Below are 20,222 nucleotides of genomic sequence, written 5' to 3'. Positions count from 1 at the left end.
AGCCGAGTCTAGGTCTCAATTGATTACTTTGTCCTTTAGATGTGCATGGGATTGGTTTGCTGTGTGAGTTAGTACCCCTGTACCTACTCCTAACCTTCTGATCACTTACCTCTGACTACAGTTGATGTAAACTGGTCTCCATCAGAGATTGTCTGGTTCCCCTGCTGCTGGCCATCTTCCCTGGGACATGGAATTCAGAATTTGCTCTCCATGAGTGTTGTGCAACATTGGGAAGGAATCCACTAAACACAGACCTAGCAGACTCAAAAGCTTAGGATTTACCTCTGAGTAACAAGGCTAGAAATAAAACACACCACTCAAGGTAACCTGTGTCAGCATCAGCATCACCAGGTCATAACCCCTCCGTTGGCTCAGAACAAATTATTCTTGTTTCCTAAAACAAAACAACAAAACCCAAGTGGATGAGGCTCGGAGACCACATAAATCAGGGGGGAAAAATCCATTGAATAACAAAGTACTAAATATTAACAAAATCACGGGACAAGAAAATGTGATCCAGTCAACACTCTTTATTGATGCCGTTGATGTTCCGGACAGAGTTAGTCATCAGGGGAACAGAAGCAGACAGAGCTCTGCCTTGTGTGGTTCACAGAGCTGGCGTGGAGGAGAAACATCACATACAGAGGCAAAACAAAGCTGTAACTGACAAGTGTCAGGAAGGCGGGTTGAGGGGCTGAGAAACGTACACTTCCTCGCGGGGGCCAGGTAGGCAGACTTCTGTGAGCCTGAAAGCAAAGCTAAGATGCCAAGGCTCGCTAGAGTGATTTGGGGAATGGCAAACCATTTCAGGGGAAGGAAGCAGATCCCTGGAAGGCTCTGAAGACCTCGAGGCCGGGGCTGCAAACCTGAGTAGCATGGGGGAGTAAGATTAGGTTAGGCGAAAGGGCCAGAGCACTACCAAGCTTCAAGCCAGAGAGAGATGGCAAAGGTTACGTCTTGGGGAAAGCTCACTCTGGCTGCAGTCCAGATGATGAAGAGGAATCATACAAGGACTTGAACTGTCAGCCACCTGGAGTGTCTATGTGTCTAGGCGACCACAGCTATCCAGAGGAGTGCTTTATCGGAATGGATGTGCTTTGAGGTAACTGCTATACTAAATGAGTATATACATACACTTCGTCAGAACGTCCATTGTACTACTGAGTCATAAAGCCCCACAGAAGTGGCAGCCTCTCTTGCCTCCCAAACTTCTTTCTCCACTTAAAAAAATTATCAGTACATATTAACTGTATGAGTTTCATTATTACATTTTCATACATTCTTATAATCTGAATCCACTTTTAACCATTCATGTTCCCTCTCTTCCCCCTTGTCTTTCTGGGGGGCAGGGGCCAAGTGGAGACACTGGGGATCAAGCCCAAGACCTAGCTCAGGCTAACTACTGTTCTACCCTGAGCTACATCCCCAGCCACTTCTCTTGTTTTTTAAAACAAAAATAAAAAACTTGACTTAAATAGTTGTTTTTTATTTTTATACACCAAAGAAAAGAAAAATTACACACTATTATCCCACAGTCTCCCCTTAGATTTAGTTCTTCTCTGTCAAGAAAGAATATTCAAAGGTGCAGCCAGTGCTTCATTTTCAGTATCCCCTAAAAGCCCCCCACACCTGAGCTCTGGGATGCTTGGCAGGCATAGAGTCCTGGGCTCCATCCTCAGCACCACAGAAGCCTAGCCTAGGTTCCATCCTCAGTGTCACACAGACCTAACATGGTGACATAAGACAGTTACCTCAGCATTCTGGAGGCAGAGGCAGAAGCATCACAAATTCAAGATCATCCTTGGCTATATATCAAGTTCAAGGCTAGCCTGTGCTACATGAGACCCCAATCTTAAAGGAAAAAAAGAAGAAAGAGAAAGAAGGGAGGGGGTCAATACTCCTATTAATCTCCACTTCACTAGCCCTCAAATCTGTTAGTAAAGACAGATCTAGTACATTTTACTATAAACATCTTCCTCTGTAAGATAAAAGTACCATCACTGTCCATTTAGGATAGACACATTTGGGAAGGATTCTTATTTCACTAATAAGAGAAAAAGTAGGAAAATTTCAAGCTGACATCAGAATATTCAGAGAAAAAAAGAGTTGAATTATATGTATTAAAGGCATAATAAAGACATTTGTACTAGGAGGCAATAATCACCCTTCCTTTTTATACTACAGATCAAAATTAAGCAAGTGCTCTACCACCAGGCTATACTCCCAGCCTAAAAATTATAAAATTTCCTTGGGAAAGAAATATTTAAAACATTATGGGCAGATGACAACCACACGTTTATAACCCCAGCTCCCAAGCAGGAAGGAGCTTTAAGCTTCAGGCCAGTTCGAGCTGCACGATGAGACCTTGTTAAATACAGGGGGAGATGACAGAGAGGATGGGCCTTAGGTCTGTAAGCCGATGAAGTCAAATCTTCAACAGAATAAAGCAGGCCACTCCTGTGTGGCAGCGAAGAAGGTGAATGAACATGAAAATGCGTTACAAGTCACATTTATTTTTCTGTCTGTTTTTTTTTTTTTTTTTTTTTTTTTTTTTTTTTAAGATAAAGTCCTACTTTGTAGCCCGGGCTCCTATTTTCCTGCCTTAGCCTTGCAAACAGCAAGGTAACAGGCTTGTGCCACCATGCCTAACTAAGATGTTCTCTAACACAGACAGAACTAGAAAGAAGGAACTACTCGAAGATAGAGATTTGAACACAAGAACCACATGTCAGTTTTACTTCCACTCACAGAAAACAGCCTCAGCACTCCGAGAAAAAGACATTAAATGATGCAACTCCAAAATTCTATTAAGCCTCACAATCTGAGAGACTACTGGATGAGAGCGCAGGTCTGGACTTGTCAGCGGGCCCTGTAGTCAGTGTCTCTCCACAACACCCAGCTTTGCCCCTTTATGGTTTCTTAACCTTCCAACATTATTTTTATTGTGCCAAAATAATGCCTCAGAATTACTTACAGAGGATTCTCTGATAATAAACTCCTAGCTTTTGTTTGTCCAATAAAATATCTTTATTTTGCTTTAAGAAAATAGGAGGGCGGTCAGCCTTCATGTAAAAATATGCATCATAAAGTATATAATACACAAACATATATAAGAATCTATAAAATAGATGTGCCCTCAATTTAAATACATAGAAAAAAGACATTTTTTTTCTCCTGGCTAGCTCAGTACCCATGTACTCATTTCAGAGTCACCCAGGCAGTTTGGCACGCAGTGTCAGGTCACCCTGACCTCCCAACTTAGTCTCTGGAAGCAGAGGCAGCAGTTCTCTCTCCAACTCCACACTCAACTCACTGCAGCTCCAGGACCACTAGGCCTGAGGCAGACTCCACCCCACAGTGGGGGTGACCGTCTCTCTCCACATCCATAACATTCACTTGATGACTCATTTTGCCAAATAATACCTGATCTAATTCTATCATACATATCCTTTACCTCCTGTTGGAGGATTTGGCCCATCTATTAATCCAATCCATAACATCATTAACTTTAGCAAAGCATATTCACATTGGGAATAAAAGGTTTAATTTGTGTCTCTGAACAGGCCTAGAACTTTGAGGTAATTATTACGCAGGACTAACGCTAACTGCACAGCATATATGGCATTCCTGACCCCCACTAACTCAACTACTGTGCTGTCACCATCTCCCCTCCGTCACTGCAATGGAAAAACAGTCCCATCATATCTAATTCTCAGTAGACTACCCAGGACCATGTGCTAAAAGAAACCAGAATGCTGAAGAAAATGCTAAGATAAAGCTGAATCCAAGCCTGCACTGACTGTTCCGGCAAACGGCCACCTCGTTGTCAATACTGCACGTGTATTGCCCCCATCTCTTATCTCCCTGTTAGGAACACAAGTTCTATACAAATTCTGCTACCGTTTGTGTAGCCAAGAGGACCCAGTCCTATATAATTTGCCAACAACAGCTCTAAGCTAGGCAAAGCTAAGTCTAACACTGCACAGAGTGTTGAATTCTATCTGTAGCAACAGCCACAAAATAAGTACCCCTGCACAATGGATTATTTTGTCACATCTGCACTTTAAGAAGGATTTTCATCATTTAAAATTTAAATTTTAAATCATTTAAATTTTTTTCATCTTTTAAAAATGATTTATTATTTAAAACCTTGTTCCCTCTCACTGAGTCAGCTCAACAATGCAGCTCCATCTTTAGGGCCAAAGTAATTTAAAAAAAAATCACTCACAACCACCAACAAAGAGTCTGTAGTGCAGGTCTGTAACTCCACAGCACGGCCGCATTAGTGTGTCGGGAGCGCGCACGGGTTTCATTTCTTGATCGGAATGCCGATCACCATAAAGTCTTCCGCTAGAGTCACTTCCTGGAGCTCCAACACGGATTCGGCTTGCTTCTTCAGTTCTGCGAGGCCATCTGTCTCCCCTTCTCTAGCTAAGGCGGTCGGTTTGTACCTCTGACTGAAGTGAGTCAGAACTAGCCTCTTTGCCCGGCACAGCTTTGCAAAGGCCGCAGCCATCTGTGGCGTGCTGTGGCCGTGCTCTTTCGCTTTGTCCATCTGGGAATCATCCAGAGTCGCCTCATGGATCAACAGGTCGGCTTCAGAGCACAGCCTCACTGCCCCATCCCCCACAACCCCGGAACAGTCACCCAGGATGCAGATTTTTCTTCCAACCATAGGCTTTTTTAAGACATCTTGGGGAGATATTGTAACTCCATTATCCAAAACGACAGAAATACCGTTTTTCAGCTTCCCATAGGCTGGACCTGGTGGCACACCTGATGATACAAGATAACATCTTGTCAGGGATATGGAATTATGATTTGCAAAGAGATAACTTTAACAGCTTACAGCAAATGGCAAGGAGCAAAGGCACCCAGGCGCCTGGAGCGAGGGCTCAGCAGTTGAGCATTTGCTGCTGTTCCAGAGGCCCTGGGTTCCATTCCCAGTACCTTCGTGGCAACTCACAACCGTCTGCAATCCAGCTCCGGGGTTTCTGAGGGTGGCAGGCATTGACATGGTGCCCAGTCCTAATGCTGACAAAACCCCCATACACACAACATTTTTACACAAATGTAAAAGGCATCCAATCATTTTCACAACTGAAGGAAGAAATGCTTTCCTACTTGTAGACAACTGTGCTATGGGAAATTTAAAGATTTTAAATGCTCAGTGCTGGCTGCTGTTAATAACAATGGCTTTATGCTGGAAACCTTTTCCAAGCACATGTGTAAGCTCACTTCTAAGCTCTGAAGTAACACTTAGACCTTACTACACTCAAGATACCAGCTTGGATTTTCTGCACTGCATGGGAATAACAGTTTTTGAGGAGACTTTATCATAACATCAAAGAATAGATGTAAACAATGATATAATCAATATCTCTAGTCAGAGCAAATGTCTATGAACAGACTGACTAAGGAAGAAACTTGTTAAGCGGATTAATGGGGTCATACGTTTGGGTAGGGAGATGGCAGCCAAGCCTGAGAATCTCACTGGATTCCTGAGACCCACGTGGTGGAAGGAGAGAACTGACTCCCAGAAGCTGCCCTCTGACCTCCACCTGCACACTGTGGCACACACACATACACACACACACGTCCCAAACAAACAAATAAAACTACAGCCAAGGGATGCTTAAGGCAATTCTGCATGCTTAATCATAATGGTGGATGGTAGCAATTTCAAGCCTCAGTGTAGTATTAGTATAGATTAACACTGTGGATAATTCTTACCAGCAAATACCTGGTCAACATTTCCAACAGAGATCATGTTTAAAGTTTCCAAATATACCAGTATTTGCACAGTATTTAGATCACTGAAAACATCTTTGGCCTTGTCACTTTTCCTCATTATCTAGAACAGTATACTGTCTTAGTCGGGGAACATAGTGCATATCTAAAAATCAGACAGAACCACCACCATTCTTCCAACAGGGGTACCATGGCATGCCAAGCCAAGTGCAGTACTGAGGCCGGAAGTAGACCTGGCCTTTCTTCAGAGGTGCTGAGGTCTCCTCACTGAAGCACTACAGCCTCATAAGGAGAAACTACAAAGTCTTCAGGGACCAGTGCCCATCTTTGTGTTTCCTTCCAACCATGATGAAGTGTGGTATATAAAACTGGGTAAGGTGCAGTGCTGTGAATACCAAACTAACTTCATCAAGATTGGATGGGTAGTGAGGTAAATAGAAAAGGAACTCTTGAGGGAGTCGGCTGCTATTGTAAGGTGAAGTCCTAAGGCAAAAACCCTTACACCAGAGATGTCACTGAAAAACCCAGGAGATGGCTCAGTGGGTGAAGTGCCTGCTGAGGTAGCAAGAGGACCTGAGCTCAGACCCCAGCACCCGCGTGACAACCATGGTGGGGCTTGCATCTGTAGCCTCAGCACTGGGGACAGAAAATGGTGGATCCTAAGGCTTGCAGAATAGTCGGCCTAGGCAACTAATTAGCTCCATGTTCAGTCAAAGACCCTGTATCAGAAAGGAAAGCAGGCACCACTGGCCTCTGCATGCACACGTATGTGAGAGGACACAGACACACGCCTATACCTCACACAAAGATGTCATTGAAAACATACCTCAGGACCGTGCACAATTCCAATTCCAACCAATCTTGAGGCAGAGGCTGGAGGATCATGACTCTGAATTTGAGTTATACAGTGACTTGTGGGCCAGGCTAGGCTACAGAGTGAAACCCTGGATCAGACAAAAATAAAAACAAACAGATTTTAAAAAGTAACTTCAAAAATGAGACAAGAAGACAGGCAGTAGCTTGGGGTGGAGCCCGTGGGAGGCCATGGGCGTGAACCTAGCATGGCCCAAGTACAGGAAAGGAAAGTACAAAGAGGTAAAAATAAATCATGGACTTATCATTCCAATTCAAACCACTTTGTCAACCAAGACAGCCGGGCCTGGTCGTACAGCCTGCTTGCCAGCTGTCAGAATGATCGATCACACATCCAAAGCCACTTGGACAATGTGGATCAGGTAAAGGTAAAGGAGGTAGAGAGAGCCCAGTGGTAGGTAGTGCTTGCTTAGTGCTTAGATTCAACTCTCGGTGCAGACAAAAGGGAATGTGAATCCAGGGAGCTAACAAGAAAAGATTCAAATAGATTCAATATTTGAGTTTTGTTCTCAACAGCAGCTTTGGGCCAAGGAAGAGAGTGCTTCCTATGAGCTCAGAAAACAAGGCTTCCCGACGCCCTCAGTGGCTTCCCCTTGGCTCAGGTACAGAGAAGGACGGGCTGTGCTTACCGAGATCTCTCAGCTTCTGTGCATTGAGTTTACCAGCACGCTTCTTTTCCACGACTGAGAAGCCAAAGGATGGAATTCTATGAAAGAGGCGAAATGCCTTTACCACAAACTGCTCGTCATCAACCAGACAGTATGAGTTTTCTTCGGCATCCAGCAGGATAGTTCGCCCTTGTCCTTTGGGAGCACTGTCTGCCTCATCCATGTGGGCGGATTCTCTCAGTTCTTCTCCAGGACACTGGTCAGCTGTAGGAACTAACTCATGAACCACGTAAGGAAACACCAGCTCCGTGTGAGAGAGCTCCATGGTTCTCCAGATAAAGTCCCGAAGCCCGACGGGGCCATAGATGTCAATGGGCTGCCTGCTGACCACAGAGCCACTCTGCAGGCTGATGGTGCAGAGGAGGCCGGGAAGGCCAAAGAAGTGGTCTCCATGAAGATGCGTGATGAAGATCTTGGTAATTCTCCCTTTTGATTGAGATGAGGAATATATTAGAAACGTTTTCGGGAATAAAAACCAACGTTTAACTATTAGACCGAGCACCCCCACCCCCCAGCCCATGCTGGAGTCCCCTTGTGCCGACCAGATAGCTGCCCTACCACTGAGACTGGCGCTGAGGAACAGCCTCAGCTCCACAGACACGGAACTTACATAAGGAGTAGTCAACTGAAATGACATATTCTCTATGCTACTACAGACTTATTTCTTCCTTTCGTGTTGTTGTGTGACTACAGAAAAGAGACAAAGAGGCTTTATTAATTGGTTGGTTGGTTGGTTCTGTACATGTGTGTGGGAGGAGGTGCGCACGGTGTTGAGTGTAGTCTATGTACAGGAGTCTGTTGGACACGTGCACGCAGAGAGCAGAGACGGATGGGATGGCTTACCCTTGCTGTTCCTTACTCTCTTGCTTTAGTACTGTGAGACAGGGTCGCTCCTGAACCAGAAGCTCACCATTTTTCTAGGCTGTCTGAGCACTGAGCTCCCAGGATCTGCCTCCCTGAGTACCCAGGTTACTAGTGCTAGGGTTACAGGCACCACACAGCCATGCCCAGGTTTTTACATGGACACTGTGGATTTGAACTCAGGACCCTGTGCTTTCACAGCACATACTCTTGTCCTTGACACATCTCCCCAGCTCTACTTGGTTGCTCTCTGAGACAAGATCTAATGCTATATATAGCCCATGCTAGCCTGGAAATCACTGCAATCCAGACAACCTTCAATTTGTGGCAATCCTCCTTAGTTTTCCAAATGACAGGATAATAGGTTTGAACTACCAAACCAAGCTTTAGTGGCTGGTTTAAATAGGATAGCATCTTTTTTTTCCATGAATATCTTCAAATTACAGTGTTTTATAGCTTTCCAATTATTTTCCTATATATTCTTTCTTATTTATTTATTTATCTATTCATTCATTCATTCATTCATTCATTCATTCATTTAATTTTCAAGACAGGGTTTCTCTGTGTAGCCCTAGCTGTCCTGGAACTCACTCTGTAGACCAGGCTAGCCTCAAACTCAGAAATCCGCCTACTTCTTCCTCCCAAGTGCTGAGATTAAAGGCATGTGCCACCACTGCCCAGCATATTCTTACTTTTTAAAAATAAAATTTAAAAGTATAGCAAGATATCTCACCTAACTAAATGGGCCTCAAGAATCTTTCAGACATCTCCCACTGTTCCCTCTGAGGCTAGAAACATGGACCTAAAGCAAAATGAAATGTTCTACAGGCTCTAATTGACTGCACCAGGTCTAAACCTAAAACTGCCTTTTAAGGTTTCCTTCCTGAGCAGGGATTCACCAACCAAGACTGAGATGTGTGTCCCAGTGAGGATGTGGGGGAAGGGCAAACAGGACAAGGACTGAGGAATGAAGAGGAGGAGGAGGGATCGGAGAGGCAGAGGGGAACAAGGAAGAGCAGAGGGAGGGCAAGCACATCAGATCCCGGAGGCAGCAGAGTAAAGGCAGATCCCGACCATACTACGTGAGGGCCCATGGGCCCGGCTCTTGTCTCCAGTCTGACCTACACAATAGGCTTTTCAGTGCACACTGGCTTAAGTTATAACTCAATTTAGCTAATGGTAAACCGAATTTACTGCTGGTAAACGGCAGGACGCCACATAGGCGTTTTCTGAGATGTGCCACGGGCGTTTTGGAAGTAACAACCACAACCAGCACATTTCCAGTAGAACAGGCTCAAGGGCCACCAATCTGAACTCTACGGCACCATAAAAGTACAGGAGCAGTTTATTGATACCATAAAAGAGCAGGAACAAGTTATCACACCAAGATTTGTTCTGACAGCAAATGCTCTCAAAGCAGTCTTCGAGAATGACTGCACCCAGGCCAAGCAGGCTGAGAACAATGGCAGGCTCCCCAAGGACCCTCAGGTCTTGTCGGTAATTTCTGTGTGGTGCTGAGGACTGGATCCAGGGTGCCACGCCCACTCGGCAAGCCCCCAATCACTGAGCTCCCCCAGGCCTTTTTTTTTTTTTTAAATGTCAAATGAAAGGCTCTTTGGTAAATTTCCCCACTCCCCCTTTCCAGGCAGCCTCTCAGTAAGAGATCAAAGAACCACAGCAGCCACTGAGTCCTGACCCAAGCTGGCCTCAAAACTGCCAACACCAGACCTGGGGCCTTCTCACTATCTGCAGCAAAACACAGTCAAAGCTGAACTCAGCCTGAGAACCCAAAGCGAGCTAGGCAAAGAAAGGAAGAGGAAGCTGCTTCCCACAGTTATCATTTCAAGGAGGCCAGACGTCTCATTTTCCAGAAATGTGATTTCTCAGATACAAGGAATGGTAACCACAGTTATGAAAGGTATGAGGAAGCTATCAGGTGAAGAGCAGAGAGCACCCCCACTTCCTTTCCCTCGGAAGGAACTGTGTGTGTGTGTGTGTGTGTGTGTGTGTGTGTGTGTGTGTGTGTGTGTGTGTGTGTGAGTGTGTGTGATACAGTACATACTTAAAACGCCAGTCCTCGTGGCACAGGCCGATTATTCCAACTACTGATGAAGCTGAGTCAGGGAGACCTGCCTAGGCTACTGGGAAAATCCAAGGACAGCCAATGGGTAACTTAGCAAAACCTTATCTCAAATAAAAATTGGGAAAATAAAAAGTACTAAAATATGTACTTTGCCAATTGCACTGCTACAATGGCCAGTCCAGCCAGACATATACATATGTAAATCAGTTACAATTGCTTTCTTTTTTTAGTGCTGGTGGCTAAATCCTGGGCCTTGCATATATTAAAGCATGCTGTACTACTGAGTCCCATGAACTATTTTTAGCATTGTTAAGATCATGCTTTGAAATGCTTTTAGGAATCACTTTATAATCTTTTCTTTTGCTTTGTTAATTTTGGTTTCAGTGCTGAGAACTGGAACCATTGCTGTTACACATCCTAAGCATGTATTCTACAATTAGTGGCCCTTTTTTCATGTTATGCTTAAAAATACTTCCTTGTTTCCTCTATCATTACATGATTGATGGCTGGTCCTGGTCCCTACAAGTATGTTTCTTTAAATATCAGGTGTCATACCCTCTGATAAGCTGTAGCAGCTCTGATTTACCAAGACCTCAAAAGTGGGGAATCCTAAATGTCCATCCGTTCACAATGAGCAGTGCTTACAAGGTGTCCATCAGGCACATAAGTGTCACTAAACTTACCTGACTGTACATCAATGTGAAAACACAGAAACAAACTACATAAATAATGCAGTTCCAGATACCAATGACACTAAGTTAATAAAGACAATATAAAATAAAGAGATGCCTGGGAGAGGCTGCTTAACCCAGGAAGTTCTGAGAAAATAGCCTTTGAGATGAGACTTAAATGATGAAAACACAGTAATTATAAGCTAATAAAAATTATTTTTAAAGATTTAAATGATGACATGGAAGCAGCTATGTAGGTTGGATATATATATATATATATATATATTGCTAAAAGAAATATATATATATATTTCTTTTAGCAATCTTTTTTGATATCAGGCCTCCCTGTATAGCTCAGGCTGGCCTCTAACTCACAATCCTTTCTGCTTCCTGGATGCTAGGATTCCCAGCAAGCACCACACACCTGGTTTATAACATCTCTTTAGGCACAGTTTGTAACCCTGTTCTCTGAGACAAGAAACACATATTTAAGCTAGCTGATCTGCTAAGGTCAAGCCTGAGATACAACTGGGCCTAATGCCCAGGTCTTCCTAAGTCCAGCCAGAGGCTTTTCCCCTCTGGATTCACCCTCCAGGTGCCGGTCTTGGATCACTGCTCATCCCCTCAGACTGGACTTCAATTCTCCCCAGGCCAGGGATTTTCTTCTTCTCTCAGCAACTCATAAACTTGTCTGAAATGGCCAGCAGAATAGCAAGGGAAAGCCTCCCCCTCCTCTTTCTCCTCATGCTTCTCCTCATCCCCCTCTTCCTCCCCTAATCACCTACTGTCCTTTGCATTCTCCCATGACTTTATCTCCTGGTGGACACAAGTGTGGCCACCACTCTCTTGTCAGGGCAGAGTCCGTCTGCCACACCTGCTGCATCTCTCCTCATCCTGCTTGCCCAGCCTCCACAAATCCTCACTCTTAACACAGAGATGAATGAAAAGCAAGGGAAGGTATACATGACACTCAGCAAGCACTGCTGGGTGCCTGACCCTCTTCCAAGTCTTTCCTGACAGAGTTCTAGTTATGAAATGGATTCAGCTTTAGGCCTGTGACTGAATAACAGGGTTCCTGACAGCCAAGCGCATGGGACATGCCAGAGGACACTCCCAGGTAAGCCAGATGCACACTAACCTGCCTTCAGCTGGCTTTTCATAAGCTGGGTCTGTGTTCCCTCCCCACAGTCAAAAAGCCAGCACTCGCCCTCACACCGAAGAACCACCGCAGAGGCGCCACGGGTCGGCGACGGATATGCTGCTCCTGTCCCAAGAAAGGTCACATCCATAGACATCTTCCACTCTGCAACAGAAACATCACTGGGGGTCATTAGAAAAGTCACTGCACCAAAAGCCTGCTCCTCTGAGATTTACTACAAGTGGCTGATTTTGGGTGCTGGGAATAGAACCCAGATCTTTGTACTTGCTGAACATGTGCTCTGCTTGGACCTAACCCTTCAATGCCTGCTTATGCTCTGGGTATGATGGTTTCTTTGGTGGTTTAAAATAGTGCTGGTCCTCAACCACTGAGCCATACCCCCATCCATTGTCTTAACTGGCTAAAAGAAGTCACCAAACCTTATATAACCCTTCTTGCGTGCACACATGCACACACACAAACACACACACAAACACACACATGCACACAGTTTGGGAATAAGTAGGTAATGCCACTTGCAACTAAGCCTGACAACTTAGTTTGATCCCTAGACTCCACACTGGAATTAGTGAAGGGAGTCAGTTAGCTCATTGGTAGAACTCTTGCCTGGCAGGTACAAGGCCCTGGGCTTAATCCCTGGCATTATAAGGAAAACACTGTAGTTGGATTCCAACCCTATGACAGTCTCTAAAAGGAAAACTACAGAGAAAGTAGAAAGAGGGAAGAATTAATAGGGGAGTCATTTTTCCCTTTTGGTTTTTGCTTTTTGCAGACAGGGTTTCTCTGTGTAGCCATGGATGTACTGGAACTGTCTCTGTAGACCAGGCTGGCCTCAAACTCAGAGATTCATCCACATCTGACTCTCAGGTACCAAGACTAAAGGTGTTCACCACCACCGCCCCTCTGGGAAGCACACTTTTAAGGAAGTAAAACAGTAGGTGGTCACAATATAGAAATGTTATTATACGGCTTTGACTCCAGAACCCCATATACAGGCAAAGAAATATTATATATTGGTAAACACAATCACAACACTAGAATTCAAATTGATAGGTGTCTTTACCAATGAAATGAACCAACAGAAATAATCAGAAGAATAAATGCAGGTCTATTGAAAGACAGCTCTCTCAGTAGTTCACTGATCTCACAGGTGGAGGTCAGGGATGTCCACGCCCGGACGAAAGCAAGGGGGTTTTATAGAGTTTAGGTGAGAAGTTATGACATGCCAGCTAGGACCTGGGATTATGTCCATACACGGTCAAGAATGAGCCCCTGGGCAGGCACTCTTAAGTGGGTTTGGAGAATCTCAGAGACAAGGGGTAATGACATGTTATCCTGGAGGAGTTTCTTCTGTGCAGACAGGGTTGGGGGAAGGAAGGTAGATGGGGTTCCCCAGCTCATGCAGGGGATGAGCAGGGATCCCAGCCTAACAGAAATAGCATTTGCTTATAATTGTCAGTATTGGCTTATCAATGTGCCAGACTAATGTTACCTAATACAAGAAAAAAAAATGAGGAAGTGAACAGTAAGACGCTCTATGAGATGCCTCCATATTTTGTACTAATTTGCTTTTAAAGTCCTAATAAACAGTAAGGCCCACCTGGGTTATTTTTGGCTAAGGGTCTAAACAAGACATACTATCTGATCATGCTCACCAAGTGGTGGCCACAGTGACCCCTTCTGAAGGACCATGGTACTGGGTAACAGTGTTGATATTTCACAGCAGTGCAAAGCCAGTTAGTTCATGGTTGGTCAGTTTACCTTTGCCTTCCCCCAAATCCTGAGCCCAGACACGGAGCCTCATGCACAGAACAGAAGAGTCCGGCCATAATGTACCTCTGGGCTGTGGCTCCATCTTGTCTCAGAGACCTGCACCCTAGAGGATGCGCAGACGGCTGCCAACCCCAGGCTGCCAACCCCAGGCCCTGTTCTCACTGGGTCTAGGCACTGTGCCATTTCTCATCTGTGTCTGTGATGGGAGATGTGCATCACATACAACAATGAAGGCTAGCTGAAACCTATGACTAACCACTTCCACATGAGTCAGAAATTTAAATTAAAAAAACCTGATAAAATATGTCTTAAAAATTAGTGCTGGGAATGTAGTTCAATGGGTGAGCCATTGCTTAAAATACAAGATGCTCTGGCTCCATCCGCACCACAGGGGAGAAAATCAGGAGAATAGTGACATAACTTTAGGGAGTGGAAAGACTTTCTTGCAAAGGCAAAAAGCTCTGAAATTTAAAAATAAACTCATCTACTGCGTGGGACAGCATTTTATAACATCTGTATATCAAAACTCAGTGAAATCACAGGAAAATAAAAAGGTAAACATCTACAAAACTTCGGGCTGAGGGAAGATGTCAGAAGACGCAGACGCATTTCCATAAGAACCGGATGACCAGGAGGGTGTCGGCTGCTGGGCAGTGCCTTCTAAATATGACAGGGAAGTCTTAATAGTATGGTTGCCTAAACACAGCCTGCAACAAGCAGTCCCACCCAGGATGAGGAGCTACAATCAGTGGGTGCTTAGGGAGGGATAATCAGTTTTCTCCAGAGACCAGCCACCTGATAGATTATCTGCTATGTCCTGTATGGACCCAGAAACCAACCTGACTGAGGTGGCAAGGGAACAAAGGAAAGACAAACATACACAGAGGTAAACAGATAGCTGAGTCGGTGGACTGCGCTCTCTGATGGACAAACCCAGAAGTCTATTATATAGAGTTGACCATTGAGGATCGTTGCACACAGCTCGTAAGGAGGCAGGGTTTATGGTGCACTGCTGGATGGAGGAGGCAGGTCTAGGGACTCTCAGTACTGTGGTCTCTGTAGAGCAGTCTTCAGGCCATAAAGGGGGTGCTGCTGAGGGAGAGCTCTTCTGCACAGTCAGCAGTCATTCTTGGACTCCAGAGGAAAGCTCTGCCCTCTCACTGAGCTGCACCCTGGGTGGGGAGGGGCACGCTTCGCCATTTTCCCGTGGGTCTGAGGATAGTCCATGACACGGCCAAGCCATGTCAACAGCACATTCACGCCGGGCTTCAGTCACTCAGGGCCCGCCACTCCCTACTTACCCAGTCCCTAAACACAGCACACAGGAGCAACATGGCATGGCCTCAGTAGGCCGTGTATACACATATTACTGTGTATAGACATACACATGTAGCAGTAGGACTAAGGAAGAGGCCATGAAGGTGAGGCGGGAGGGGACAGAGATGACCTGGAGGGGGAAGGGAAGGGTGGGGAGGATGTAAAGACAGTACTTGGAGTGAAATTCTCAAAATTTAAAGAAAGTAAAAATTGTTTTAAAGAAATTAAAGCCTCTTAAAATGGCTGTGCAGTGCTGAAAAGAGCTTCAGTGAGCGAGGGGGCTTGTAGGCCAGCCTGCGGGCTTGAGTTCAATCCCTAGAACGCACACAGTGAAAAGAGAGAATCAACTCTCACAACTCGGACCTGCGCGCATGCTCCTTCCAGCTCACGTGCACACATACACACACAATGGTAAACAAAATAAAATATTGACTTTTAGTTTATGGAAATGCATTTAATGAAAAACACTGACACAAGGAAAAACAAAGAGAATACATACCAAATCACAGAGAACATCCGAAATACAAAGAAGAGTGAATGCGCACAGCCCCAAGGAGAAATGCAGACTGAACAGAGACTCAGTTTCCCACACAGCAGTTGGCGGATGCTAATCAAGCAATGCTAGCCAAAGCCAGTTGGGGTGATGGGAAACAGGGAACGGATGTAATCACGAGTCACAGTGGTGGAGGGGTGGAGTGCTATTACTCTGTGAGAGAATAACTTGACAATAAATATTACCAGCAATGATACTATTGATTACAAATCCAGAAAACCTCATTTTCTGGACTCCAACTGTAGAAATACAAATTTCTGTGCAATAATGTTTACCATAATGCTTTTGGATGGGCTAAAATATAGAAACAATTTACAGTTATGTCAACAGGAAAATGACTAGTTTATGTTCTTAATGTTAATTATTCTGTTAAATTATTCTATAGGTAAGCTCTGTAACTACAAGGATAACAATGAGAAAAATTATAAATGGTCCCAGTATAATCGTATTTTTAATAACAATGCATCAGGCCCCATACTTCCATAAGACAGTGTGGTGGGGGCATACAACCTATTACTAAGATGGCCGGCCTCCTGGGTCTTTAGAATGAAGGCGGGATGGACCTGAGGATGTCTGCTGACTTAAATCTTTGGGTTATTTTCAGTTGTAATGAACAATGTCTTTATTTATTTCTGCTTTATATTTAACAGTGCTGATGTTTTTAATCAAAAAACAAATATGCTTCAAAAGGACAAATATGAATCAAAAAGACAAATATGTTTTTATAACTATACATCATTTAGTTTCCTTTCCCTTTTGGGGAGGGCTCCCCTCCCACACGAGGTAATGATCCAAGCCTTAAGGTTACTGTTAGCATCCCTTCCATGAGTTAGTCCACATTTCTGCCTCTAGACTATGCTTGCTTTTCAACAATGAAGTAGTTCAGTGTACATAGGCTTACTGAATTACCTCCTTATTGTTTTGCACTTTTCAAGAGGTAGAGATAAACAGTAGAAAGTTAACTTAAAGGCTAGTAAAACACAGAAGGAAGAACAAAATGTAATTGTTACTGCAAGCTAAGGTTCATGTTGTTTGTCACTCCACTGAAAAGCTGACAGACAGAAACTGATGACAGAAATGAGTTTCTTTACAGTTCTGGCCAGAACTGGGGAAAAGAGCTGTTCTCAATGGGTCTCTGCCTTGCCAAGAGCAATGCTACAATTTACAGAAGATGAATCAAAAGACAGACAATATGCACACGGAGTTTAGCTATGAGTCCAAGTGATCAGAACTGTGATAAGTCTCACATCAGGGCTCCCGGCTGGGCATTGTCATTCCTGGATAATACTTCCTAATTTGTCCAGCTGAGTCTTCTACCTCTACTTTACTAATCACTTTGCAAGCCCTAACAAATAATGGACACGTGGTTGGGGCATACCAGGGAGCTTTAAAACACCAACGATTGATTAGATCCTATCCTAGAAATATTACATAGGAAATCCAGTGTGTAAGGCACATGCTGAGTCTGAGAGCACGTTTCCCCTGCTCTGAGTCACATTTAAGAACTGTTTAGTGAAGGATGCTAGATGGTGCACACCTGTGATCCCAGCACTCAGAAGGTGGAGACGAGAGTATCTGGGAGACCAAAACAAGCCAGCTGTAGATACATAGCAACTTTACGGCCAGATTGAGCTATATGAGATACTCTCAAACCAGCCCAGCAAACAGACAAACAAACAAGAACTCCTTGTTAGAAATTATAACCCAAGGGTCATAACCTGAAATCATTAGTTAACATTTAAAACAAAATGGTGTCAGTTTGTTTTGTTTTATTTTAGGAGGGGCATGGTGGCACATGACTTTAACCCCAGCTCTTAGAAGACAGAGGCAGGCAGCTGTAAATTCAACACCAACCTGGTCTACATACACCAGGCCACCTAAGGCTACATAGAAAGAACCTGTCTCAAAAAACAAACAAACAAAAAAACCCCAAACAAACCCAAATTAGCTATCTCAGCTGGGTCACATGCCTGACACATCAGGATGAGGAGTTGCATTCAGCTCCCGATGCTTACATAGAGACCAGGGTCTGGTGGGGTGTGGATATAACCCTAGGCCTGGGAGAGACAGACAAGCAAATCCCTGGGCCTCAGTGGCTAACCTAGCTAGACCATCTGTGATTGAAAGGCCTTGTCTCAAGAACTTAAGGTAGACAGTAGTGTGGAAGCCACTGACTTCTGGTCAGTGGTTTTACACACACATGCATTTACACACACAAAATTCAACTGGACATGAATGGTGAATCAGAGTCTGAGGGCCAACCTGGGCTAGAGAAACCTTGTCTTGGAACAAACAACAACAACAACAACAACAAAAGGAAAAATTTCAAACACATACAGAATTAGAAATGTTAGTACACTACACTGACACAGAGTATCCACGAAGCTTCAAATTCTCAATGCATGGGCAACCTTGATTCGTCTACACACCACCTCAACCTCACCCCACCCCCACTGCTCCAAAAGGTCTAAGTGGTTGGAATTGCTTCCAGCAGGCCTGCCTAGGTGCTAGAATGTCTCCTTTCCTGATGTAAACATCTACTAAAGATCACTGTCAAGATCCATTATTTCATTAGGTGTAGCCACAAGGTAACAAGTCTCCCGCTGCAACTGTTAGCTGGCTACACAGTTGGCCTCGAGGTTTTCTTGCCAGAAAAGCTAAGTATCAGTTTACTAAAGAATTCCACCGACACAGAAAAGACAATGTGCAAGCTGTAGGGAAAAAAATCACGTAGGACACAGGAATTGGCGTTTCAGCTAGTACAATTCTAGGGCTTAAAAATATAAGAGGAGCCTGGGAGGGCAAGAGACAAAAGAGGTATTACTTATCTGTACTATGTGCAGCTTGTTTGGTTCCTGATTTGGATAAACTAGCAAGGGAAGAGACAACGGGGAGAATGTAAACACTAGACTGATTATGACTTTATGTTTAAAAACAGCCATTGTGTCTTATAGACAAGCATTTAGCATATGGAGTAATATATTTCATAATCGCTTTAAAACAACATCGGGGGAAGAAGGTAATGGGTCAAACAAGCCTGACCATGAATTGGGAATTTTTTTCCATGTATGCTTGAAATCCCCCCCCCCCCAATAAAAAGCTTTAAAAATGTAGACTAAATAATCAAAACCCTCCCAGTAGGTCAGCTGACAAACAGCAACTATTTAAGCAATGCTGTATGTTTTGTGACATGCATCGCTCCGGGAATTAGGAACTTAAAGTGAGCAAATCACACTAGGTCTCTGTCTTCTTAGACAAAAAAAAAAAAAAAAAAAAAAAAAAAAAAAAAAAAAAGCAGCTGCTCGCTTTCTCGAGATCAAGATCCACGTTCGAGATAGTGCGCAATTTCAGTCTTGACAATGCTGGCACTTGTCACCTCGGGCCTGACTGCAGATCACAATCTCTGCTGACCATGGGGACATCCCACAGCACCTGGGTGACTAGTGGAGACCGGCGCTCCTCGGTTTCCAGGCTGGCAGCTCCGGGCCAGGGGTGCAGGCGGGTGACACCGCCGCCCCCTTACTTTGGAGCTGCGTGGGCCTGAGAGTGAGTGGCCGGGCCTGTGGCCGCCGCTAGCCCGGGACACCGCGCCGCGCGTCCTCGCTGTCGAGCGCTCCCGGGACCTCTGCGCCCGCCCCGCGGGCCTGCGAGCTCCGAGGAAGCGCGCCCGCCCCCCTCGGGCGTCCTGCCCAACTCACCCTCTCCCCGACGCCCGCAGGAGCGGAGGGAGGTGCAGGCCGGCTCCGAGGCCCTGCAGTGTGCGAGCAGCGACGCGCAGCCGGAAGTGCGCCGCCCGGCGGTCCGGCGCGGCCGCTCTAGGCGCACGGGAGGTGCGCAGGAGGTCCGCGCTCGGTGGCGTCCGCCCGCCGGGGCTAGCTACGGGGAGGAGAGGGTCGCGGGTTCCCACCCACTCCTCGGTCTCCGTAACGCGCTGGCTGCGAAGCGTGCCTGCTGGAGTTTCTGACTCCAAAGTGGAAACCTTTACTCTTCCGCCTTTGGTTTGATTGCCGTGTTCTGTGTCCCAGACAAGAATGTTTTTCCTGATGTGTTCGTATTGTTTTTAGTCTTTGGTTGGGATGAGTCTTTCAACTGCAACGCCTGAAAGTGTAATCTTGTGCCTTGAAAGAAAAGCACTTGGCATCGGACTTTATTATCAGCCTAACCGCGTGCCTCCTGAACCTCTTATTTAAAGATTTTGTGTGTTTTTGTTTGGAGACAGTGTCTTGCAATGTCCTGGTGGCTAGGTTTGAACTTGCTATGTAGACCACTGCTGGCCTCGAACTCAGAAAACCCTCGGAGTCAGACCCTGAAGACTGGGATTAAAGGCGTGCCCATGTTTCGTTTAGGGGTAAACTTTTATCACAGCAACAGAAATGAAGCTAGAATACTAACTGTGGCTTGCATGTTTATCTTGGTTCTCCGTTCTTGTTTTTCTAGCTGGAGACCTACTTAGCGTTTGATGAGTGCCCTTGGCACCAAAGATAGAAATCTCTTAGATTTATCAATGCCCTGT

The 20,222-nt window shown here is 45.0% G+C and overlaps 1 protein-coding gene across 1 annotated transcript; it reads right to left on the bottom strand.

Annotated features, from left to right (window-relative positions):
* Window positions 1–515: 515 nt before the first annotated feature.
* Elac1 (elaC ribonuclease Z 1) lies at window positions 516–19,501 on the bottom strand. The gene is made up of 4 exons (XM_052155573.1): window positions 19,408–19,501; window positions 12,046–12,210; window positions 7,254–7,718; window positions 516–4,776 (listed from the first exon to the last, which is right to left on the bottom strand). Exons 2-4 carry the CDS (start codon window positions 12,200–12,202, stop codon window positions 4,310–4,312), a joined length of 1,089 nt encoding a protein of 362 aa, XP_052011533.1. The 5' UTR covers window positions 12,203–12,210; window positions 19,408–19,501; the 3' UTR covers window positions 516–4,309.
* Between the last annotated feature and the right edge of the window lie 721 nt (window positions 19,502–20,222).

Source organism: Apodemus sylvaticus, chromosome 13, assembly GCF_947179515.1.
Source record: "Apodemus sylvaticus chromosome 13, mApoSyl1.1, whole genome shotgun sequence".
In the NCBI taxonomy this organism is placed as follows: domain Eukaryota; kingdom Metazoa; phylum Chordata; class Mammalia; order Rodentia; family Muridae; genus Apodemus; species Apodemus sylvaticus.
The sequence above is the reverse complement of the archived record's forward strand: the minus strand, read 5'-3'. Positions and strand labels throughout refer to the sequence as shown.